Genomic DNA, 26,947 nt, shown 5'->3' on the forward strand with positions numbered 1-26,947 from the left:
TACGAAATATGCGCCAAAACTCGCAAAACTCGCAAAACTCGCAAAAGCGTGAAAGAAAAACTATCCGAAAGGTTTAGAGCTCCTCGTGCGAGTCAATGTACTGTTACCGAGGTAGATCTACGAGACAGAAAGTTCTGAATTGCAAGTAAGGTGAACATTGCTAATTTCCAGGATTCTTCCAGCGCTTAAACAGATTTAGGAAACTATACGGAAAAATCTAAATTACAACGTTTTCCTCAAGTAAACATGTAGGGGAGATGTCATTGATAGGTAATACTACAGAGAAATTCGTAGCTGTCACGAAGAAGCTTCTTGTTACCCCATAAAAGCTGCATATACGGCCAATCAGTCAGGTTTCATGCATACTGCACTTTCATCATTTCGAGTGAAAAACCACAGAGTTGCTTGTGCAGTCGACGAATGTTATAACACATTCGCATACAACAATGCCAGGGGTCTTATCAGTCGATTACAATTTCCACACCTTTACCACTGTCTTCAAGAGCATCAAGGCAAATTAGGACCAAAACCTAAAAAAAAGGGACTTTTTACTTGCAAAAGTCTTGTAGTAGAGGTAGCAAAATTTGGAAAATGGGAGAGAAGACCTTTCAGTGTTACATCCAAAACATCTTGTTGTTGTTGTTGTTGTTGTGGTCTTCAGTCCTGAGACTGGTTTGACGCAGCTCTCCATGCTAATCTATCCTGTGTAAGCTCCTTCATCTCCCACTACCTACTACAACCTACATCCTTCTGAATCTGCTTAGTGTATTCATCTCTTGGTCTCCCTCTACGATTTTTACCCTCCACACTGCCCTCCAATGCTAAATTTGTGATCCCTTGATGCCTCAGGACATGTCCTACCAACCGATCCCTTCTTGTAGTCAAGTTGTGCACAAACTTCTCTTCTACCCAATCCTATCCAATACCTCCTCATTAGTTACGTGATCTACCCACCTAATCTTCAACATTCTTCTGTAGCACCACATTTCAAAAGCTTCTATTCTCTTCTTGTTTAAACTGTTTATTGTCCATGTTTCACTTCCATACATGGCTACACTCCATACAAATACTTTCAGAAACGACTTCCTGACACATCTATACTCGATGTTAACAAATTTCTCTTCTTCAGAAACGATTTCCTTGCCATTGCCAGTCTACATTTTATATCCTCTCTACTTCGACCATCATCAGTTATTTTGCTCCCCAAATAGCAAAACTCCTTTACTACTTTAAGTGTCTCATTTCCTAATCTAATTCCCTCAGCATCACCCGACTTAATGCGACTACATTCCATTATCCTCGTTTTGCTTTTGTTGATGTTCATCTTATATCCTCCTTTCAAGACACTGTCCATTCCGTTCAACTGCTCTTCCAAGTCCTTTACTGTCTCTGACAGAATTACAATGTCATCGGCGAACCTCAAAGTTTTTATTTCTTCTCCCTGGATTTTAATACCTACTCCAAATTTTTCTTTTGTTTCCTTTACTGCTTGCTCAATATACAGATTGAATAACATCGGGGAGAGGCTACAACCCTGTCTCACTCCCTTCCCAACCGCTGCTTCCCTTTCATGTCCCTCGACTCTTATAACTGCCATCTGGTTTCTGTACAAATTGTAAATAGCCTTTCGCTCCCTGTATTTTACCCCTGCCACCTTTAGAATTTGAAAGAGAGTATTCCATTCAACATTGTCAAAAGCTTTCTCTAAGTCTACAAATGCTAGAAACGTAGGTTTGCCTTTCCTTAATCTTTCTTCTAAGGTAAGTCTTAAGGTCAGTATTGCCTCACGTGTTCCAACATTTCTACGGAATCCAAACTGATCTTCCCAGAGGTCGGCTTCTACCAGTTTTTCCATTCGTCTATAAATAATTCGCGTTAGTATTTTGCAGCTGTGACTTATTAAACTGATAGTTCGGTAACTTTCACATCTGTCAATACCTGCTTTCTTTGGGATTGGAATTATTATATTCTTCTTGAACTCTGAGGGTATTTCGCCTGTATCGTACATCTTGCTCACCAGATTGTAGAGTTTTGTCAGGACTGGCTCTCCCAAGGCGGTCAGTAGTTCTAATAGAATGTTGTCTACTCCCGGGGCCTTGTTTCGACTCAGGTCTTTCAGTGCTCTGTCAAACTCTTCACGCAGTATCGTATCCCCCATTTCATCTTCATCTACATCCTCTTCCATTTCCACAATATTGTCCCCAAGTACATCGCCCTTGTATAAACCCTCTATATACTCCTTCCACCTTTCTGGTTTCCCCTCTTTGCTTAGAACTGGGTTTCCATCTGAGCTCTTGATATTCATACAAGTGGCTCTCTTTTCTCCAAAGGTCTCTTTAATTTTCCTGTAGGCTGTATCTATCTTACCCCTAGTGAGATAAGCCTCTACATCCTTACATTTGTCCTCTAGCCATGCCTGCTTAGCCATTTTGCACTTCCTGTCGATCTGATTTTTGAGACGTTTGTATTCTTTTTTGCCTGCTTCATTTACTGCATTTTTATATTTTCTCCTTTCATCAATTAAATTCAATATTTCTTCTGTTACCCAAGGATTCCTACTAGCCCTCGTCTTTTTACCTACTTGATCCTCTTCCGCCTTCACTACTTCATCCCTCAGAGCTACCCATTCGTCTTCTACTGTATTTCTTTCCCCCATTCCTGTCAATGGTTCCCTTACGCTCTCCTTGAAACTCTGTACAACCTCTGGTTCTTTCAGTTTATCCAGGTCCCATCTCCTTAAAATCCCACCTTTTTGCAATTACTTCAGTTTTAATCTTCAGTTCATAACCAATAGATTGTGGCCAGAGTTCACATCTGCCCCTGGAAATGTCTTACAATTTAAAACCTGGTTCCTAAATCTCTGTCTTATATAATCTATCTGATACCTTTTAGTATCTCCAGGATTCTTCCATGTATACAACCTTCTTTTATGATTCTTGAACCAAGTGTTAGCTATGATTAAGTTATGCTCCGTACAAAATTCTACCAGACGGCTTCCTCTTTCATTTCTTAGCCCCAAATCATATTCACCTACTATGTTTCCTTCTCTCCCTTTTCCTACTGTTGAATTCCAGTCACCCATGACTATTAAATTCTCGTCTCCCTTCACTACCTGAATAATTTCTTTTATCTCATCATGCATTTCTTCAATTTCTTCGTCATCTGCAGAGCTAGTTGTCATATAAACTTGTACTGCTGTAATAGGCATGGGCTTCGTGTCTATCTTGGCCACTATATTACGTTCGCTATGCTGTTTGTAGTAGCTTACCCGCACTCCTATTTTTTATTCATTATTAAACCTACTCCTGCATTACCCCTATTTGATTTTGTATTTATAACCCTTTATTCACCTGACCAGAAGTCTTGTTCCTCTTGCCACCGAACTTCACTAATTCCCACTATATTTAACTTTAATCTATCCATTTCCCTTTTTAAATTTTCTAACCTACCTGCCCGATTAAGGTATCTGACATTCCACGCTTCGATCCGTAGACTGCCAGTTTTCTTTCTCCTGATAACGACGTCCTCTTGAGTAGTCCCCGCCCGGAGATCAGAATGGGGGACTATTTTACCTCCGGAATATTTTACCCAAGAGGACGCCATCATCATTTAACCATACAGTGAAGCTGCATGCCCTCGGGAAAAATTACGGCTGTAGTTTCCCCTTGCTTTCAGCCGTTCGCAGTACCACAACAGCAAGGCCGTTTTGGTTAATGTTACAAGGGCAGATCAGTCAATCATCCAGACTGTTGCCCCTGCAACTACTGAAAAGGCTGCTGCCCCTCTTCAGGAACCACACGTTGGTCTGGCCTCTCAACAGGTACCCCTTCGTTGTGGTTGCACCTATGGTACGGCTATCTGAATCGTTGAGGCACGCAAGCCTCCCCACCAACGGCAAGGTCCAGGGTTCATGGGGGGGGGAACATCTTACCATTTGCAGAAAATAATTTTTGTTACTGTTGGATTCCTGGCCTGGACATAACGACACTTCTTTAGAAGGACGACAAAATACTGTTAATTCCGATTCCACCCTTAACTAATAGTGTAATTCAGCCCTCAATAAAGAAATTTTTCGACAGTCTAAGGCATTATTCAGGAAATTGTTGGGCAATATAAATTTTAATAACTCTTTGTCATTTCAGGTCCATCAGTGTAACAGTAATGTTAAATTTGAATATTTGCGCATTGTCAGTTTGTATTATAGTGTTTTACTAATTTGATCAAGTATACCTATTACGCAGCATACTATTCAGAACAGTATCAACGACCATTTCTTACTTCATCCCAGTTCTGTCTAAATAAAACTAGTAAATTATTACTGCTCAAGTGCCTGAATGCATTGATTTTTCTTTTATCAAGTATGCCCTGTGCATGGAAAATGTTTGTTTTCGTCATCTATTACATACTTAGCATTTTGTGACAACTACATGGGATAAAAATGAATTGTTTCACTGTTAGAAAAATACACATTACTCAAAATTTATCGTCAGAACTGAACTTGAGGAATTGCTATGAAATATTTAATTTATTTGATTTCTCTAATAAACTACATTCTGATCGGGTTGCCTCATTATAATAAGTCACTGTGATTGTCTGGAGAGGAATGAAAGTGTAAGGTATAGTTTAGCTGCCTACGCAGATTTTTTAAATTTATATTATTTATTTGATTTAACCACCTCATTTTAATACTACACTGAGATCGAAGGGTGAGGAGACAGGGAGGAATCACAAATGGCATCTGGGCTAGTTCAGCCATCTTGGAGTTTTCATTAAATTCTCTGCTAGCGCAGCTTTATGACATCATTGACAAGGGTGGCCTGGATTGTAATGTCAAGGTAGTAGAGGTAGCAGAGGTTGTAGAGTCTGTAGACTGTCACATGGACTGCTAGCTGCGCATATAATGACTTTGCTAAGGCAGTAGCATTTTCTTCACTTTTTACCAAACAGCAGTTGGACTAATTATTGACGACGGTTCAATCCCGCATCCGGCCATTATGATTTAGGTTTTCCGTGATTTCCCTAAATTGCTCTAGGCAAATGCCGGGATGGTTCCTTTGCAAGGGCATGACCGACTTCCTTCCCCATCCTTCCCCAATCTGAAGACACCGATGATGTCGCTGTTTGGTCTTCTCCCCCAAAACAACACACACACATACACACACACACACACACACACACACACACACACACACACACACACACACACACACACATACATACATTATATCTGTGAAATCGGTATTAAAGGATCAGGGTCTCTGTGACAAACACAAATGATATTAATTATTATCAACAAAAAACCATATACTTTTTAATTAAACGTTTTAAATTTGTTATAGTGGTAAAGTACTAAAATGTTCTGTCTTGTTAGGTTTCATTTACATATACTGTTATGGAGGTTTTCCCTGCCACAAACTAACAAAGCGCAATTTCGATGAGAAACAACGTATGTAATGATGATTTTATATGATTTTTAAAGGTAAACGAATTCAGTGTACTCGGTAAATATGTTTAGTCTCATAGGAGAAACTCAATCTGCCAAAAGTCGTTAAGAGAGAAGCAACTACTGCAAGCGAGTTAGTTGAAGTTGGTATGTGGCAGTGCTAAGACGCTCTGAAGGGACGAATCATTTTATTTGTCGAAAAAGTGATGATTTTGCAGAAAGGACACAGTTTTCTGTATGATAATAGACGGAAGCTGTTATGTGGAGAGGAGCAGCGTAGTACTAGTTCATGAAAGCACTTCAGCGTGCAGAGAGGAGCGGAACTCTTAAGTTGTCAGCAGATAATCATTGCACTATTGTTGCAGTAAAATACAGAAATGTAAGATGAAATCACTATTTTTTCGAAATCATCGACAGAGAACAGAAGCCAGAAGAGCGAGAGGACACAAAGAGACGAGCTTTCAAGGATTGCATATTCAGCACAAGAGAGTCGCAGAATAACAGAAGATTTTCTTGATGAGGAACAAAAACATCGAAAATACGGGAAAGTTCCAGGTGTCAACATAAAACGCTAGTATATTTGTGCTATCGGAGACTATGTACGAAATAGACAAAGGTCATTATTTTGATTCAGAAAAGAGTAGGTGGACTCTGAAGTAAAATGGTGGCACGGACTCTCTTGTAAAAGTAGCTGTTATAGATAATATGTTTTTAGGAAATGTATTATGAACTGTTGAACTATATGCCAAATACATGTAACCTGAGTACCAAAGCATATTCTGCACCCAACAGTGAATGACAGTGAAGTGACGCCTCGCCACTCAAATACATCCTTATGTAGATATGTAGATGTCCATTGATGTACCTAAAAAAAAAAAAAAAAAAAAAAAAAAAAAAAAAAAAAAAAACTGTGCTCGCACACCAAATCGGCAGCAGCAGTAAATAATATTCTCCTAAATTATTTTTTATTTACCAAAAGTTTATTCAAACGCAGGGTTCTCTAGCAGTCAAATGTTTTCTCTTACTGTTTAGCTTATGCTGCTCACTTGGCAGTAATGTAGTCACGTAATGTTATGTAGTTCGAATGCTGTTAGTAATTTGCTCTATAAAATTACGTCCATTAGTACTCCATCATGTCAACGTATGTTAACAAAACCAAGTGTGACATACACGGTCCCCCACACCGCAGTAATAATCTTATAATAAACATGTTGTTTCCATTCAATCTTCCATTTTACATACAGACTGCGAAACAGCTTCAATAATTCATAACAGTTCACACGCCCGTAATTTTACACAAAAAACCGACTCTAGTTACATTGTTGCACAACTACTTAGTTAAAACAGAGAAGTAACTTATCGATCTAAATAATTGTATAAATATTATTGTCGTTTTACTTGTGCCAGTTCTGTGTAAGTGTGCGTTTTGTGTATGGACCTAAGTCATCTTCCATAGACAAGAGCAGACGTGGAAGTAGAAACATAAAGATACAGCGAAAGCATTAGTTAAGCACTGAATTGTTTTGGCGAAACAGTAGCAGCTTTTGAGGTGGTATTCTGAGTGTTTGCTACTGACAGTGACAGCAAGCAGTCATTCACGCATACCTCAGTAGTGTTCAAGGTTACGAATTCAGTACTGCATGTTTATTTAGGCGATCAGTCAAGTAATCAGTCCTTACTTAAAATCTATTAACTGCTTAATAATTTAAGCATTTCTGCCTAAGGCAATATATTACTAACGTCTAGAAGAACTGTTTCATTTTTCGAACAAAAGTCTACAGTTGCTAAGAACTATTTCAATGATTCTATACCGTCAGTTTTTTGTTTTTTCTTGAGGCAGTGTACAGTTTTGGTCCTAGAACAGATATTATGTAAAATACCAAAATTGACAATTTCAGCTGATACTGACGCATTCAAAAAGTTTAAACAGCATCTGAAAACAGTAACACGTCAGTTTTCTATGCACAAACACGAACTGTTCACTTAGCGCCCAGGACGTCAGTTAGTAGAAATTATCTGATTTCATAATCTTGACAAGGGTGATAGACATTTTCACGGAAAAAGGTGAACCTGATAACAGTCGACTGAGAGGCTGAAAAACTGCGAAACTTGTTTTCTCAGTTGTAAGCCGAGCCCTGTGTGAAAGCTCTGCTGCTCAGTTAAATGAATCACTAGCACAAGAAAGTAAAGGTCTCGTCATTCCTGAGCGATCCACAAGTGCAAAATGATTATTAACTATACATAAATTAACGATATACAAGGAAAATACACTCCTGGAAATGGAAAAAAGAACACATTGACACCGGTGTGTCAGACCCACTATACTTGCTCCGGACACTGCGAGAGGGCTGTACAAGCAATGATCACACGCACGGCACAGCGGACACACCAGGAACCGCGGTGTTGGCCGTCGAATGGCGCTAGCTGCGCAGCATTTGTGCACCGCCGCCGTCAGTGTCAGCCAGTTTGCCGTGGCATACGGAGCTCCATCGCAGTCTTTAACACTGGTAGCATGCCGCGACAGCGTGGACGTGAACCGTATGTGCAGTTGACGGACTTTGAGCGAGGGCGTATAGTGGGCATGCGGGAGGCCGGGTGGACGTACCGCCGAATTGCTCAACACGTGGGGCGTGAGGTCTCCACAGTACATCGATGTTATCGTCAGTGGTCGGCGGAAGGTGCACGTGCCCGTCGACCTGGGACCGGACCGTAGCGACGCACGGATGCACGCCAAGACCGTAGGATCCTACGCAGTGCCGTAGGGGACCGCACCGCCACTTCCCAGCAAATTAGGGACACTGTTGCTCCTGGGGTATCGGCGAGGACCATTCGCAACCGTCTCCATGAAGCTGGGCTACGGTCCCGCACACCGTTAGGCCGTCTTCCGCTCACGCCCCAACATCGTGCAGCCCGCCTCCAGTGGTGTCGCGACAGGCGTGAATGGAGGGACGAATGGAGACGTGTCGTCTTCAGCGATGAGAGTCGCTTCTGCCTTGGTGCCAATGATGGTCGTATGCGTGTTTGGCGCCGTGCAGGTGAGCGCCACAATCAGGACTGCATACGACCGTAGCACACAGGGCCAACACCCGGCATCATGGTGTGGGGAGCGATCTCCTACACTGGCCGTACACCACTGGTGATCGTCGAGGGGACACTGAATAGTGCACGGTACATCCAAACCGTCTTCGAACACATCGTTCTACCATTCCTAGACCGGCAAGGGAACTTGCTGTTCCGACAGGACAATGCACGTCCGCATGTATCCCGTGCCACCCAACGTGCTCTAGAAGGTGTAAGTCAACTACCCTGGCCAGCAAGATCTCCGGATCTGTCCCCCATTGAGCATGTTTGGGACTGGATGAAGCGTCGTCTCACGCGGTCTGCACGTCCAGCACGAACGCTGGTCCAACTGAGGCGCCAGGTGGAAATGGCATGGCAAGCCGTTCCACAGGACTACATCCAGCATCTCTACGATCGTCTCCATGGGAGAATAGCAACCTGCATTGCTGCGAAAGGTGGATATACACTGTACTAGTGCCGACATTGTGCATGCTCTGTTGCCTGTGTCTATGTGCCTGTGGTTCTGTCAGTGTGATCATGTGATGTATCTGACCCCAGGAATGTGTCAATAAAGTTTCCCCTTCCTGGGACAATGAATTCACGGTGTTCTTATTTCAATTTCCAGGAGTGTAGTTTACAGAATCGGGTACAGACAACAAGACGATCATACTCTTCACGGAGAGAAAGTTTTACATAACGTAGAGTTGAAATCAAGTTTATATGCCAACTAGCTCTGCAGATGATGAAGAAATAGATGAAATGTATGACGAGATAAAAGAAATTATTCAGGTAGTGAAGGGAGACGAAAATTTAATAGTCATGGGTGACTGGAATTCGTCAGTAGGAAAAGGGAGAGAAGGAAACATAGTAGGTGAATATGGATTGGGGGGAAGGAATGAAAGAGGAAGCCGCCTTGTAGAATTTTGCACAGAGCATAACTTAATCATAGCTAACACTTGGTTCAAGAATCATGAAAGGAGGCTGTATACATGGAAGAAGCCAGGAGATACTGACAGGTTTCAGATAGATTATATAATGGTAAGACAGAGATTTAGGAACCAGGTTTTAAACTGTAAGACATTTCCTGGGGCAGATGTGGATTCTGACCACAATCTATTGGTTATGAACTGCAGATTGAAACTGAAGAAACTGCAAAAAGGTGGGAATTTAAGGAGATGGGACCTGGATAAACTGAAAGAACCAGAGGTTGTAGAGAGTTTCAGGGAGAGCATAAGGGAACAATTGACAGGAATGGGGGAAAGAAATACAGTAGAAGAAGAATGGGTAGCTCTGAGGGATGAAGTGGTGAAGGCAGCAGACGATCAAGTAGGTAAAAAGACGAGGGCTAATAGAAATCCTTGGGTAACAGAAGAAATATTGAATTTAATTGATGAAAGGAGAAAATATAAAAATGCAGTAAATGAAGCAGGCAAAAAGGAATACAAACGTCTCAAAAATGAGATCGACAGGAAGTGCAAAATGGCTAAGCAGGGATGGCTAGAGGACAAATGTCAGGATGTAGAGGCTTGTCTCACTAGGGGTAAGATAGATACTGCCTACAGGAAAATTAAAGAGACCTTTGGAGAGAAGAGAACCACTTGTATGAATATCAAGAGCTCAGATGGAAACCTAGTTCTAAGCAAAGAAGGGAAGGTAGAAAGGTGGAAGGAGTATATAGAGGGTTTATACAAGGGAGATGTACTTGAGGACAATATTATGGAAATGGAAGAGGATGTAGATGAAGACGAAATGGGAGATAAGATACTGCGTGAAGAGTTTGACAGAGCACTGAAAGACCTGAGTCGAAACAAGGCCCCGGGAGTAGACAACATTCCACTAGAACTACTGATGGCCTCGGGAGAGCCAGTCATGACAAAACTCTACCATCTGGTGAGCACGATGTATGAGACAGGCGAAATACCCTCAGACTTCAAGAAGAATATAATAATTCCAATCCCAAAGAAAGCAGGTGTTGACAAATGTGAAAATTACCGAACTATCAGTTTAATAAGTCACAGCTGCAAAATACTAACGCGAATTCTTTACAGACGAATGGAAAAACTGGTAGAAGCTGACCTCGGGGAAGATCAGTTTGGATTCCGTATGAATGTTGGAACACGTGAGGCAATACTGACCCTACGACTTATCTTGGAAGAAAGATTAAGAAAAGGCAAACCTACGTTTCTAGCATTTGTAGACTTAGAGAAAGCTTTTGACAATGTTGACTGGAATACTCTCTTTCAAATTCTGAAGGTGGCAGGGGTAAAATACAGGGAGCGAAAGGCTATTTACAATTTGTACAGAAACCAGATGGCAGTTATAAGAGTCGAGGGGCATGAAAGGGAAGCAGTGGTTGGGAAAGGAGTGAGACAGGGTTGTAGCCTCTCCCCGATGTTATTCAATCTGTATATTGAGCAAGCAGTAAAGGAAACAAAAGAAAAATTCGGAGTAGGTATTAAAATTCATGGAGAAGAAGTAAAAACTTTGAGGTTCGCCGATGACATTGTAATTCTGTCAGAGACAGCAAAGGACTTGGAAGAGCAGTTGAACGGAATGGACAGTGTCTTGAAAGGAGGATATAAGATGAACATCAACAAAAGCAAAACGAGGATAATGGAATGTAGTCAAATTAAGTCGGGTGATGCTGAGGGAATTAGATTAGGAAATGAGACACTTAAAGTAGTAAAGGAGTTTTGCTATTTAGGGAGTAAAATAACCGATGATGGTCGAAGTAGAGAGGATATAAAATGTAGACTGGCAATGGCAAGGAAAGCGTTTCTCAAGAAGAGAAATTTGTTAACATCGAGTATAGATTTAGGTGTCAGGAAGTCGTTTCTGAAAGTATTTGTATGGAGTGTAGCCATGTATGGAAGTGAGACATGGACGATAACTAGTTTGGACAAGAAGAGAATAGAAGCTTTCGAAATGTGGTGCTACAGAAGAATGCTGAAGATAAGGTGGGTAGATCACGTAACTAATGAGGAGGTATTGAATAGGATTGGAGAGAAGAGAAGTTTGTGGCACAACTTGACTAGAAGAAGGGATCGGTTGGTAGGACATGTTTTGAGGCATCAAGGGATCACAAATTTAGCATTGGAGGGCAGCGTGGAGGGTAAAAATCGTAGAGGGAGACCAAGAGATCAATACACTAAGCAGATTCAGAAGGATGTAGGTTGCAGTAGGTACTGGGAGATGAAGAAGCTTGCACAGGATAGAGTAGCATGGAGAGCTGCATCAAACCAGTCTCAGGACTGAAGACCACAACAACAACAACAGAGTTGAAATGCACATCTCCGACATATAATCACACACACACGTGCACACACACACACGTGCACACACACCACGTACACACACACGTACACACACACACACACACACACACACACACACACACACATACGCGCGCGCGCGGTAGAAGTCCAACAGCAGTTAGCAGTACTCACCACTTGTGATAAGTCAGAAACTCGCCGGAGAGCTCCTCCTTTGTAACCCTTTCGTGATCCAATAAGCTTTGGCGTCCTACGACTATCCTCCTTTCTCTACAAATGAAACCAGATTTACAGCAGAACGGTCATAAATTACGAAAAGCAAAATGAATTTTAGAATAAATTGATCACTAATTACACGAAACGATTTTCTAGTGCTTCGCAGTCGTGAAATGCCGAACTCCTCCTGTTTATATTCTTCCTCAGAATAAGACATCAGTTTTGAGAAGCCGACACCGCTCTTTATGATTTCCTCGAAGCTTCCCTGATGTTCGATCTTCCCCTGCAACGTAAACATCCATTAGAATGAGAGCACAAAACCATAAAGTTGTTACAGCTGTCAGAAAAGAACAACACACTTTGTTAAGCACCACGATGTTGTCAGCAGTCTGCAAGTGCTGAAGTTGGTGAGTGACCAGAATCCTCGTCTTGCCACTCAGGTAGGAACTTATGCACTCTTCGAACAAATGTTTTCCTACGTGAGTGTCAACTGCAGACAAAGGATCATCCAGCAAGTAAATGTCCGCCTCCCGGTAGACTGCCCTGTTGAAATTAAAACATCATGTAAGTTATTATTCCAACAACTAACAGGCGGTCTAGATGACCGCTCATGAATACCTAAGTCATTATTTGTTTCATTGTAGTTCATTAGCAGTCTCTTTTAATATGTGACAATATGTGAATAATCAATTAACATACCGAGTGATCAAAAAGTCTCACAAAATGTCCGACAGATGGCGCTGTACAGCAAAACGTCAGTAACTGCTACCATGACGGGTGAGAGGTACGCCGATATGTTTCATTACCGCATCATACCCAGCCTGGCTGATAGACACCTGCTGGAACGTACGATGTTTATGCAGGGTGGCGCTCCACCCCATATTGCTAGACGCGTGGGAGATCTCTTGTGCGCGTCGTTTAGTGATGATCGTGTGCTCAGCCGCCACTTTCGTCATGCTTGGCCTCCCAGGTCCCCAGACCTCAGTCCGTGCGATTATTGGCTTTGGGGTTACCTGAAGTCGCAAGTGTATCGCGATCGACCGACATATCTAGGGATGCTGAAAGACAACATCCGACGCCAATGCCTCACCATAACTCCGGACATGCTTTACAGCGCTGTTCACAAAATTATTCCTCGACTATAGCTATTGTTGAGGAATGATGGTGGACATATTGAGCATTTCCTGTAAAGAACATCATCTTCGCTTTGTCTTATTTTGTTATGCTAATTATTGCTATTCTGATCAGATGAAGCGCCGTCTGTCGGGCATTTTTGAACTATTGCATTTTTTTGGTTATAATAAAACCCCATGTCATTCCAAGCATGTGTGTCAATTTGTATCTCTCTATCTACATTATTCCGTGATTTATTCAGTTTTCAAATTTATACTGACTTTTTGATCACCCGGTATTTTGTACGAATTCATAATGTTCAGAGGGAATAACTGGAGTTGCTAAGTATCGCGACGAAGATGGTAGTGGATTGTGATCTCTGAGATTTCCTCGGTGTGATTGATTAACGGTGTAGTTTCGGGTGTTCACTCGAGTTTGCAGTTCCATTTTAACACAATAATTACGACTGTGATTTAGGATTAGCGTCTCTGGCTAGCGGTTAAAACGTCCTTGGTCACGGGTTTGAACCCATCCACTGCTAAAACGTTGAATAAAACTCATTAGCAATGGTGGGCAAAGACTTTCGGCATAAGAAGTAACCCTTGTTCTGCCAACGGCCTTGCCAAAGATGACATAGGAGGCTGATGGCACTTTCTTGCATTGACGGGGAAACAACCAGTGAAAAGCGTGGTAGTAAAGCTAGAAATTCTGAAAGGGAAATGCAAAAGCTCAATCTAGATCCAGTGGAGATCAGGGAAGTGAAATCGAAAGGAGATAACATTTATGATCAGACGAATATACGTTAATACCAACCGCAGCAGAAAAGAATATAGCGTGGGTAAAATTCGTTATGAAAAGGAGGTAGAGCAGACAGTGAGGTACTGTTAACAGGTAAGTGAATCGACAGAATACCTTCATCAACAATAATAGTTCATGAGTACATACCGACGTTGCAAGTAGAAGATTAAGTGACAAGGAAAATATATGAGGCTACAGGGCGAGTTATTCAGTATCCAAAGGGAGATGGAAATCTAGTAATCATGCGGTTCTACGGGAAGGAGTAGAAGAAATGTTTACGGGGAATATGGGCGTGGTAGTAGGGATGAAAGAGGAGGAAGACTAAGTCACATATGCAAGAAGATTCCGTTAGTAATAGCGAATTCTCTGTTCAAGAATCACAAGAGGAGGAGGTATAATTGGTAACAGCCTGGAGAAAGTGGAAGATTCAGCTGGATTACGTCATGGTGAGATAGAGATTGTAAGGCGTACCCAGGAATAGATACAGACTTAGATCACAATTTTATTAGTGATGAGGAGTAGGCTGAGGTTTAAGAGAATAGTAATACAGGATCCGTGTTGGAGAAGGCGGGATATTGAAGTACAAAGGATTAATTAGAACGTTTCAAATACGCTAGAGATGTGGATACTACCACATGAGGCAATTCAGTTGCTGACGGAGAGAGGAGGTACGTAGAATGTGCAATCACAGATGTTCGAAAGACAAACATACGACCAAGAAAGGTAACTGCGCAGAAACCATGGGTAACAGAAGGAACAATTCAACTGATCGAGGAAATACGGAAATACAAAAATGATCAGGTAAAGACAGGAAAACAGGATTATAAATCAATTAGGAATTGCAGGGAAGCCAAGGTCAGTTGACAGTTAATTAGTTAGATAGTTACATGTTCCATGGTCATTTTGCACAGTAGATCGTAATGACGTCGAACGAGTCATTTTAAATTCACACCTCAAATTAATTTCTACGTATGGTTACATTCTGAACATTTCTGAGTTATTTCTTTCATAACGTAGAAACACGTGAAGAGATAAAAAAATGAACATCGGAAGGACTGGCTCAGCATATAGAAAAATTAGCACAACCTTCGGTAAAATTATAGACAAGGCAACATCAAGGGTGCAACGGGAACTGCACTGTTAAACGGAGAAGAGAAAGCGGTTGAAATATTAAATCGGAGAGCTCTATTAGGGAAGGAATCCTCTGGAGTAGTGATAGAAGAAGAAGTTGGAGTCGATGTGAAACAGACAGGGGCAACAGTGTTAGTCATAATTTCAACGAGCCTTGGCAGACTTGAGGTCAAATAATGCAGAAGGGACGGACAACATTCCATCGGAATTTCTCGAACGTTGGAGGTAATGGAAACCGAACTACTTTTCACGTTGCTGTGTAGAATCAATGAGACTGGCGACATTCCTCCTTTTGGAAAAATGTCGTCCACACAATTCCAGAGATAGCAGGCGTGAGAATTATCGCACAATCACCTTAGCTGCCCATGCATCGAAGTTACTTACAAGAATAATATAAATAATAACGGAAAAGAAAATTGAGGATCTGTGAGATGAAAATAAGTTTGGCTTTACGAAAGGTAGAGGAAACAGAGAGGCAGTTATGGAGTGGTGGCTGATAATGGAAGCACGACTGAAGAAAAATCGAGGCACCATCATAGGATTTGTGTACCTGGAAAAAGATTTCGCCAGTGTCATTCATATAGCCGCGAAACCATGCATTTATATTTCTTGTTTCAGCGTCCTCTGGGTCGCTTCAGAGGTTTTTAAACGTTAGTAGAAATCACGCTGTAGTTGCAGCGGCAGTGTCTTTTCCGCGAGCAACCAGGTTGTCCGTATCGGGGAATATTTCACACGTATATAATGCATTTTTCTCTAACATTGCTGAGAAGATGAACGGCCACAGTGTTCACGGTCGTGGCCGTACTCCACCCTAGGCTATTGGGAAAATAACGATTAATTGATATATCGACATTTTTACCAGAAAATATCGATTTGAAGAAGCTATATATTTTCCGCCATAAATCGATATATACATTTCGAAATGACAATACTGAGGACCGATATTTTTATTTTATATTTTTTGCTATTTTCTGTAAATATTTGAAACTGTTCTTTTGAAATTGTAGTAGAAAATAGTTTTACTTTCTCGGTGTGACGGAGTCTTACTACTTTTTGAGCTTTCATCACGGTCATTCTTTCTCCTTGTGTGAAGCAAGCACGGGTGACACAAATAAGTTGTCCGATTGCACTGGCCGGTGGCGGTGCGAATGGAATAACAAGATTCCCGATGTGAAGAAATAGCACACTCTCAGTGTTAAAGAAGACAATTTTTAACGCAACTCGTATGCTATTTCTTCACATCAAGGTTCTTCAAAAACAGTTGTTTAAAATGGTGAACAAAAATCTAAATGACTAGATTGGTGAACAAAAATCTAAATGACTAGATTGGTCTTTGCGGTGGGCGGCACTCGTCACTCGGCGCTACTAACAGAAAGTGCAACGTTTAACTTCACCACTCAATTTTGACACAACTACTGCTAGATCGCTGGCGTTGGCAGAAAAGAAAAAGAAAAAGAAAAAAAAACAGGAAGTCGACGTGAACTGTGCCGAACAAATGCGATACGTGACGAAACCGACCGACGGACACCTTTTATTGTGGCACTTACATGCAGTTACCATTGTTAGCAAAGTGGTTATCGCCAAGCGTGAACGTGCATCGTTTTCTTTTCGATTCTTGCTCTAAGGCGGATAGGCAGGTTGCTAGCTTGTTGATGTACAGAACAGCTCTAAAACCGGGCCGCGCGTAGTGACCGAGCGGTTAAAGGCGCCAAGTCACTAATCGTGCGGCCCCTCCCGCCGGAGATTCGAGTCCTCCCTCGGGCATGGGTGTGAGTGTTGTCCTTAGCGTTAAGTTAGTTTAGGTAGTGTGTAAGTCTAGGGACCGATGGCCTCAGCAATTAGGTCCGTTAGGAATTCACACACAGCATCTAAAACCGGCATTAGATCGGTGCATGGATACTTTCTTCGTCGATATATCGATATCTTTCACTATTAATCGAGGTGCTGTAATAATAACATCGTTATATCGCATTCCTGACATTTTTTAAAAATATCAACAGTCCTACACCATTCATCAGCGTTGTAGTGTGGTCCACCCCAACAACGCCACGCTGTCCCTCCCTTCCAGAGTTACACTCTTGCTTTGATCCACCAGAATTGATTGACGCACAGTGGCTGGGGATATTGGTCAACTCTCTAGGTGCATATTTTGTAGTGCTGTGCTAGTTCTTATACACACATTCCTTATCTTTGATTGATAGTCTCCGAAATACGTAAACCTCAGAATTTTGCTACAATGCCATAAATTTACCATGGCATCATTTCCTATAACATCATCCTCATTTTAACTATAAACCCGAAGTACATGTGATGTGTTCGCACATGCAAATATGGACAACCATCAGCTGTGTAACGGAATGAGGATAGTGAAAATTTGTGCCGGACCGCGACTTGAACCCGGAATTCCCGCTTATTGCGAGCGGTTGCCTTACCATTAGGCTATCCGTCAACGACTCACGACCAGACTTAAACTTCCTCATGTCGTCAACCAGCCGACACCGGGCAATCAACTTTCAATTAAAATGTCTCTCCTGCACAGAAATAGCCGGCCGGTGTGGCCGAGCGGTTCTAGGCGCTTCAGTCTGAAACCGCGCGACTGCTACGGTTGCAGGTTCGAATACTGCCTCGGGCATGGATGTGTGTGATGTCCTTAGGTTAGTTAGGTTTCAGTAGTTCTAAGTTCTAGGGGACTGATGACCTCAGATGTTAAGTCGCATAGTGTTCAGAGCCATTTGAATTTGTACAGAAATATACATGATGAATGTACGAGTGCGGGCTGTAGACACATGGTTCACGGCATAAGGAATTCTAGTCCTCGATGTGAGTCGTGCTCGAATAGCCAAATAGTAAGGCAACCTCTCGCGTTAAGTCGGAAATCCGGGTTCGAGTCCAAATCCGGCACAAATTTTTGCTCTCGTCATTTCATCACACAGCTGAGGGCTGCCCCTATCCGCAACTGCGATTACATTACATGTATTTGATAACGTCTGGAATCGTTACAGCCCGAAGAAAAATTGTATCGTATTTCTGGACAACACTCTTATGACTTCCTTGCACACTGTGTGGTTCTTTAGAGGAACTAGGAACAGCCGTCGCTCATGAACAGAGAATTCAAATATTAATTTATTCTCCTTCTGATATAAACTAGCAAAAATAATACATAACTTTGTTCCTGTATTTGCAGCGTCAGTTGCTAACAGTAGATTCTAATGTAGAAATGCATAGAGATACAAAAGACTTATAAGTGTATCACTCTTCAGTACCATATCTATTCAGAGGCCTGGCCACTATGACCTTCTGTAAATGTAATTTAACTGGCAAACACACAAAATGGGTTCAGTACATGAATATTCGAACATAAGTAAACCCACAGCTGGAGCTCTGGAGAGGGGATGCTAGCATCTCACCGGCAGCGGCATCATCGCACATAGCAGCGCCCTCGAGCAGCGGCGGCGGCTATAGGAAACGCGGCGGTGTAATGTGGCGCACGTGTTTGAAAGAGCGGCCAATGGGATAGCGGTCGGTACCGCAAACATAGGCACTTCAGTATCGCTTAAACTATGAGCCACACGATCTAGTAATGTAGTCCTGGCTTAGGAGTAACGTATGTATCGCATTGTGGTATTTAGTTAAAATTTAGAGAGCGTCTGGAAATGGTGGACCTCAGAATTTTTTGTTATCGTGTCATTAATTTTGCGGAATAAGTTATGGCGTCGTTATTTCTGTGGAACACGTTCGTTTTTTAACACACTCAGTGTGACTTAACACACATGCCAGTGATGTAGGGATGGCTTATGAATGATAAATACGAGTAATTCAGACTGGTCGGTTCTTTTCAGAAAAATCTGCATTGTGATTGGCAGAAATCATCATGGCGTCAACGTGACATGAGAGGATGCAACGTGTGATGGAACGTTGACGTGACGTCTAGAGCAATGGAACGAGACTCGTTTCACTGGGAAAATATGTAATATTGTAGAAAAGATGGAAAAAAACTGAAAAATTATAAAAGTGATAGAAAATATGGAAAAATAAGAAAAATTTTGAAAAATGATATACTTACATATCTGCCTGAATGTCGTCTCTACTGCTGTACCAAATGAGGAAAATCGTGTAATATTAAATTAAATTTCGTATTAACAATTACGCACACCCTAGACCTTAACGTAATTACAACTAAATTAATTTGTTTTTAACAAGAAGCCACATCCTGATCCTCTCCCTATTATGCACATATCCAGAATAAAGCCACCCACTCTAGTGTGCTAATTATCATAGTAGAAATGGGAGGGTGTGCTTGAATCTTAGTGGTCCAGGGAGGGGAGAGAGAATTGGGAGGGGTGGGGATGATATTGATCTATTGCCCGTGATTTGTCGGGGCTAGGTGGTAAGGGATGACCTTGAGTATAACTAGCATAAGTGTGGAAAGTGACACCAGAAGGCCTTACCGTGGTCTCTCATTAGATAACTACTCACATTTCCCCATAATTAGTGGCAAGTTGTCAGAAATATTGTTCTTACTACACAGTAACAACGTCTTATTTTGCTATTCGAATTTCCGTGAAGAGTACCGGCACGCTGCAAACAGCTAACTTATTAGCTGTTCATTCACATATTTTCTACATGTAATCGGCACTGACAACTGCATAGCAAAAAATTGTGTGAATTGAAACTATTGTTCAAGTGGCACAAATTGCTAGAATAACTTATCGCAAACATCCTTAATTCTGGCGTTGTCTTCATTAACTATTTAGTGGTTGAAGTACCTGGCGAGGCTGACCCTGGCTCTCTGTCCGCCGCTGAGGGTGATGCCCTTCTCGCCCACCAGCGTCTGGTCGCCGTATGGCAGCAGCTCAAAGTCCCTGGACAGGGCGCACGCCTCCACCACGCGCTGGTACTTCTTCCGGTCGTACGGCTGTCCGAACAGGATGTTCTGCCGCACGCTGCCCACGAATACCCATGGCTCCTGGCTTGCGTACGACACATTCCCTCCAATCTTTAGGTCTCCAGATGTTGGCGTCAGCTCATTTATGAGCGCGTACAGAAGAGAGCTCTGAAAATATTAAAATTTTGATATGCGAGAAGAATGTTACTCGTTAATTGTGCGGTAAATGTTATAGTCACCTTTCAGAAAAAGTGTACAATCTTTTCGATTCTATTACCTATTTCATATTAATGTGAGAAATAATTACACCAGGATGGCCCCAATCACCATAAAGATATACGCATCCATGAGCATTTCGGGAGAAAGACAAGCTATTCCAGGGAAAGAAAGTAGAGTTTGAAGAGAATCCAGCCAAAGTGCCCCTATAATGACAAAAAAATTGAAGACTATGCTGATCATCACTATGTGGTGAGCAGCACAACTGCAATAGTCGTACAAATAACGCGAAATGTTGTCGTTCAGGATTCCGATGATTTTAACGGAAATACGTCATTACTCCTTTGAAAAGAAAACACGTAGTTCAAAAACTGTTTTTCAAGGCAGCTGCCTAGATCATAATCAATTCCGGTCATGTTGTATGGGTATAGAAAAGATATTACAATCACCACCGCATTTAATTTGTCCAGTTGTTGACAGTTAGACCCTACAGTCATAGCCGAAATCTGCCTACAGACGTCGTCTAGCGAAAGCATCCATTCATGTGACGCAAGGATATCGTCGTATTCTGAGCGCGTAACCTTGAGACACCATCGCTATACATCTGTGGGTGGACTATAGTGTCAAAACAGGTAATGGGTAGACAAAGTAATTGCAATTACGACTGGGAATAAAGTTTCTATGCCACAGCAAACAATCTCTGGTGCTCTGCCATTCTAAGGCATGCATATAGTTCCTTTTATGTTTTCTTGGTGGTGGAGTTTGCTTTAGGGCGCAAAACAACTGAAGTCCTATGCGCCCATGTCATAACCTTAGAACACTAATAAATAAAACAAGTTATAAGCGGCCATACGCTAAGCCCAATCGATGGAAGGAAAGAGAGCTAATAAGCTAATAACAATGAATCCACAAAATACGCTGTAGGGACAGCGGAGGTTCCTAACCAAAGATTAAATGTCCTTCGCCACATTGCTACGATCGGTAAAAAGTAAAACTCGACCGATAAACGCGCGTCGTCCGCTAAAACGGCCTATAACTTAGGCGACAAACATATACTGGAACGTAAGCGAAAAGGAGATTGGGTCACGAAATGGCGAACTGTCAAAGATTGATGGCAATGAGCACATAGTGGTGGGGGATCACCACTTAACAAATGACAATGGGTAAAAAGACAGTGCCCAATAAGCACACTAGCTGAAACGGTCTCGTCGCCACGAGAGAATCGACAGGAGGTCGACCAAGCTTTTGGGAGAGGTTGCATTCCCCGGAGCTTGTACATGTCTCAAGCCCAACGATGCTCAAGTAGTTCATCCTATTGTTACCTTCTTCAATAGGGATTTCGGCAGCCACTTCATCGATCACACTATAAGTTCTCATTTACCAAAATGAATGAGTGTCCTACTGTACATACGATTCTAGCAGCACTGCGACAGATCAGTGATAAGAGCTCTCGAAGATTTGTAGCTCCGTATGTCTAACAAGGATGATAATCGCCCACAGCATTAGACCAGTGTTGTCATAATAGTTTATTGGGTTGATGTTACATGGATTATTGTGAGTTCTCTACTCCTGCAAGGTTATCAGGTTATCGAACATAGCTAGTTATTGAAACTTCCTGGCAGATTCCGACTGCGTGCCGGACCGAGACTCGAACTCGGGACCTTTGCCTTTCGCGGACAAGTGCTCTACCGACTGAGCTACCATGCATGACTTACGACCCGCCCTCACAGCTTTAATTCCGCCAGTACCTCGTCTCCTACCTTCCAAGCTGTGAGGCGTGATCGTGAGTCGTGCTTGGGTAGCCTAGTCGGTAGAACACTTGCAGCCGAAAAGCAAAGGTCCCGACTTCGAGTCTCGGTCCGGCACACAGTTTTAATCTGACAGGAATTTTCATATCAGCGCACACTCTGCTGCAGAGTGAAAATTTCATTCTCTAACTAGTCATTCTTTGTTGAACGTCTGATGTACAGATGAAATGTTTTCATCCGCAGTCAGTAAGTTTGTCTCAAGAAGCACAGATTGGTACTAGTTGCTAGTCCGTAATTAAGGATTACACTCGTATCTCGCTGGTTGCTACAGACAGCGGTCCTGCTGGCGAGTCTTCATTCTTGGGGACCCGTTACTCATTGAGAGTGTGGCAGAGGATTTGGCTGGAGGGGAGTTTGGCTGGGAGCTGTGCTTACAATTAATATTTTCTTTGTTAAGTAACATATAAGAACACCAGAACGCACTTGAAAATCAATCCTTTGCTCTCAATTCCAATTCAAGAATAATAATTTCGGGAATCTGATGATACAAGCGATTAAAACAATATGCCGCCCCATCAGAACTACTCGTACAATAATCATATCCCGCAATGAACAGCTATAATATGCTACAGAATTTATGAAAAAATACAGCCTTACATTATACATCTAAGAGCCAAAGAAAATGGTACACCTGCCTAATATCGTGTAGAGCCCGCGAACACGCAGAAGTGCCGCAACACTACGTGGCATGGACTCGACTAATGTCTCAACTAGTGCTGGAGGGAATTGGCACCATAAATCCTGCGGGGTTGTCCATAAATCCGTAGAGTAAGAGGGGGTGGCGATCTCTCCTGAACAGCACTTTACAAGGGATTCTAGATGTGAGTAATAATGTGCATGTCTGGGGAGTTTGGTGGCCAGCGGAAGTGTTGAAACACGAAGAGTGTTCCTGGAGCCACTCTGTAGCAATTCTGGAGTGTCGCCTTGTACTGCTGGAATCGCCCAAGTACGTCGGGATACACAATGGACACGAATGGATGCAGGTAATCAGAGGGGACACTTACATACGTTTCACCTGTCAGAGTCGTATCTAGACGTATCACGAGTCCTATATCACTCCATCTGCACTTGCTACGCACCATTATAGAGCCTCCATCAGCTTCAACAGTCTCCTACTAACATGCAGCGTTCATGGATTCATGAGGTTGTCTCCATACCCGTACACGTCCATCCGCTCGATTTAATTCAAAACGAGACAAGTCCTACCAGGCAACGTGTTTCCAATCATCACCCGTCCAGTGTTGGTGCTGATGAGCCCAGGAGGAGCGGAAAACTGTGTGTCGTGCAATCATCAAGGGTACACGAATGGGCCTTCGGCTCCGAAAGCTCATATCGATGATGTTTCGTTGCATGTTTGGCACTTTGACACTTGTTGATAGCGCAGCATTGAAATGTATGGCAAATCGCGGAAGGATTTCAATTCTGTCACATTAAACGATTATTTCAGTCATGTTTGGTCCTGTGCTTGCAGAATTTTTTCCAGCTGCAGCGGTGTCGGAGATTTGATGCGTTACCCGGTTCCTGATTTCACGGTAGTCTCATGAAATGGTCGTACGGGAAAATCCCCACTTCATCGCTACCTCGGAGATAGTATATCCCATTGCTCGTGTTCCGACTGTAACACCACGTTCAAACTCACTTAAATCTTGATAACCTGCCATTGTAGCAACAGTAACCGATCTAACAACTGCGCCAGACACTCGTCTTATATAGGCGTCGTCGGTCGCAGGGCTGCTTTTTGTCTATTTACATATATCTGTATTTGAATATTCATGCCTATTCCCGTTTCTTTGAAGCTTCGCTTTATACGCATAACCTTTACCAATGATGTTCAGTCCATTAAGGTTCTGTCGTTCCTTCCAAATCAACCAAAATGCAAGTAGCACGTTACAGTGTCATAACCAATTTCTCCACCACTACTCCTCACTGACTGTGAGCTGCTCCCTTTTCCTGGACACCGACAAGAAGACACTGTCAGCTACTCCAACTCGACGATGTCTGCATTACAGCTGGGCACGTTCCGCACTGACCGTCACAGTATACTCATGCTGTTTTCTCGCGGCTCATGGTTCCATCATACTGCCTTCTCAGAAGTTTTCTTGCTGGTGGCCGTCCACTAAATACCTACATAGGATGACTGGGTCCACCCCCTTGCAGTCAGCCACTGCAGTGCAACAGAAGTCCCCCATGTGCACCAGCAAGGCCCCAAAACTAGTCTGGCACCGCCCACAGAGGCCTCCGGCGCCAGCACAAGACGATGCAGCCACTCCTTCTGCTTCCTGCTGACTCCCACTTTTACTGGTGACTACTTCCTGTGGCGACTCCTGGAACCAGCCACACTGATGCATACAAGTGTGCTCAGAGCGCCTACCAAGGCTGTCAGCGCCACCACACAACTTGTCAGCTAGCCTGAACACTGATTTTTCATTAAATTTCATGGGAACAAGAGAGAGAGAGACATGGCACAGCAAGTGATAGGAAAAGTTTCAGATATCACCTCGAAAAATCAAGCTGTCACCATGGGTCTCGAAGATGTTTTGAACGTCTACACATATTTAGTCTTCAGGGAGACAAAAATCAATGTGTATTCTACTTCTGAAACTTATCGAGTGAAATAACTCACCTTTCCGCATCCAACAGGCCCGACAACAGCACAGAGACTGCCGTGTCCAATACTGAGGCTGACGTTGACTAGGGTAGGGTGGGCGCCGTCCCACGAGGCCGACACGTGCTGCAAGGAGACAGCCACCTCCCCCACTGTGGCTCTCCTGTTGCTGTCGTCTGCAGGTGCCTCTGGCTTTAGTAGAAAGTCCTGTTGGCAGCGCCGACGAGGGGAATTAGTGGGAGAACGTGAGTTAGGACTGGACTCTCATTTGGGAGGACGACGGTTCAATCCAGCGTCAGGCCATCCTGATTTAGGTTTTCGGTGATTTCCCTAAATCGCTCCAGGCAAATGCCGGGATGGTTCCTTTGAAAGGGCACGGCCGACATCCTTCCCTATCCTTCCCTAATCCGATGGACCGATGACGTCGCTGTCTGGTCTCCTTCCCCAAACAACCCAACCCCAACCCGTGAGTTAGGTCGCAATAGTGATAATGCAAGTGTTTCACTGCTGATAACAAATTGGCTACCAAATTAGGACTAGTTGATAAATGGCGGGTAACATCTCGTGCATACTTACATACTTACTTGTACTAGATTGACCACACTAACTGCAGTCGGTCTTTGGCCACGACAATCAGCCTCCTCCATCTTCTTCAGTAAATCTGTTTTCTCCAGCCATTCAAATCATATTCAATCCTCTTCAATCCTTTCGATCCAGACATTTAAGGTCTGTCCCTTGGCCTGTTACCTCTGATATCTTCTTCCACCACCTGTCACAATGACACAATGTCCAGCAGTTTGTACAACTTCTGCAGTTCATGTTTCTTCGATTTTCTCCAGCCGTCTCCAGCCATCCCTAGTCTAGAAACCTGTCGCAGAACAGCAGCATTATCAAGTCAGGATTTTCTTTCTACCTTTTCGGTCAAAGACCAGGTCTTTGCTCCGTATCGGACCATGGGTTACGCAACAGTTTTGGAGATCTTAAACTTCGTGGATCTCAATAGAAGCCCGTACTTGAGCATCTTTCCAATTGCAAACTTTAACCTGTTTTCTGTCTGAATTCTTCCCATTATTTTCTGGTCTACCTGATTACTTCCACCGAGTGCTGCCCCTAGAAATTTGAACGCTTTTCGATTTCAAAGATTTTAGATCTGTAATCCTTCTCCCAGTTCATTATCAGGTATTTGGTCTTATCCATATCCATCTTCAAGCCTGCTCTCATTGGCTCATTAACACTCATCCCAATTGAACCAGATCTTGATCTTTCTGTGCCATTAAAACTGTGTCATCCACACAGGCGAGGGTGTTGATCCTTCCACCCAGCTTAATTCCTGTCTCTAGTCTTCTTACTTTTCTTCGCATATTGTTTGCTGGTTTACAGTGTCATATGCTATTTGGAAGTCCACAAAAATACAGTGTACATCTCTGTGAAATTCCTTGCTCTTTGGTAATACTTGACTTCTTCCATGCAGTTGATCTACGGCTGACTTCCCGTTTCTAAAAGTTGCTTGCTGGAATGTAAGTACCTCCTTGACGTATGATGTTAGCCGCTTCAGCAACAGCGTGCTCAGAATCTGTTCAGGATAAGCCGTACATAGTAAGGCAAGTCCTCTATAGTTGCTGCATCTCATTGGATCTCATTTCTTAAGTACCGTGCAGATGGCAGACTGCTTCCATTCTGCCAGAATTCTTTCTACCCTCTAAATTAAATGCATCAGACAGTACACTCCTGTAGGATATTTCGTCCCTCTTTCAGCATCTCTGCAAGTATTCCGTCTATTCCTGGTGCCTTTCTTTTCTCCAGCATTTTTATGACTTTTGCTACCTCTTCCATTCTTGGTAATTCATCCTCCAATGTTGGTAGCATCACTCTGTTTTCTCTGCACAGTTCTTCTTTTTCGACTGTCCTCGTAGTATCGTTGTGGTTTTGTCCATACTTAGGAGATTTTCGAAATAGTTTTTCGATTCCTCCGTAGTATTTGTCCTGCTTGATCTTTGATCACGTCATTCCTTGCGTTATATCCTTTATTAAAGAACCTGGCTGTTCTGTAAAAGTCTCTTGTGTACCTGCTGTTTACCGTATCCTCTACTGCCATTGTTGTCTTGCTAACGAGCTTTTCTGCTCGGAGGACCTTTTTGACTAGCTGCTTCGATGTATCCCAACATTGTTCTTTCACCGTTTCTGTTTGTCAGCCATAGCACTTCGGCTGCTTTTCTCTTGTTGGCTGCACCTCTACACCAATCATTAAATCATCCTTTAATCCTCCTCCTTCTCTCCAATGGTTTCATTACCTCGTCTACAGCCTGTCTGGTACTAATTATGAGCTTGGAAGATAACAGAATGTGATCTCTTTCGTTCTGAATGTTTTTGTAGGGTGACTTCCAGGTTATCTCATGAATT

The 26,947-nt window shown here is 42.7% G+C and overlaps 1 protein-coding gene across 1 annotated transcript in view; it reads right to left on the minus strand.

Annotated features, from left to right (window-relative positions):
- Window positions 1-26,947, minus strand: part of LOC126236341 (ATP-binding cassette sub-family C member 4-like) — a 229,687-nt gene that overhangs the window by 79,240 nt on the left and 123,500 nt on the right. The window contains exons 10-14 of the mRNA XM_049945567.1: window positions 24,566-24,754; window positions 19,800-20,086; window positions 12,351-12,534; window positions 12,131-12,274; window positions 11,950-12,045 (exon numbers count right to left, since the gene is read on the minus strand). Of these exons, the coding sequence (XP_049801524.1) occupies window positions 11,950-12,045; window positions 12,131-12,274; window positions 12,351-12,534; window positions 19,800-20,086; window positions 24,566-24,754 (900 nt within the window). The remainder of the gene's footprint in view (window positions 1-11,949; window positions 12,046-12,130; window positions 12,275-12,350; window positions 12,535-19,799; window positions 20,087-24,565; window positions 24,755-26,947) is intronic.

Source organism: Schistocerca nitens, chromosome 2, assembly GCF_023898315.1.
Source record: "Schistocerca nitens isolate TAMUIC-IGC-003100 chromosome 2, iqSchNite1.1, whole genome shotgun sequence".
Lineage (NCBI taxonomy): Eukaryota > Metazoa > Arthropoda > Insecta > Orthoptera > Acrididae > Schistocerca > Schistocerca nitens.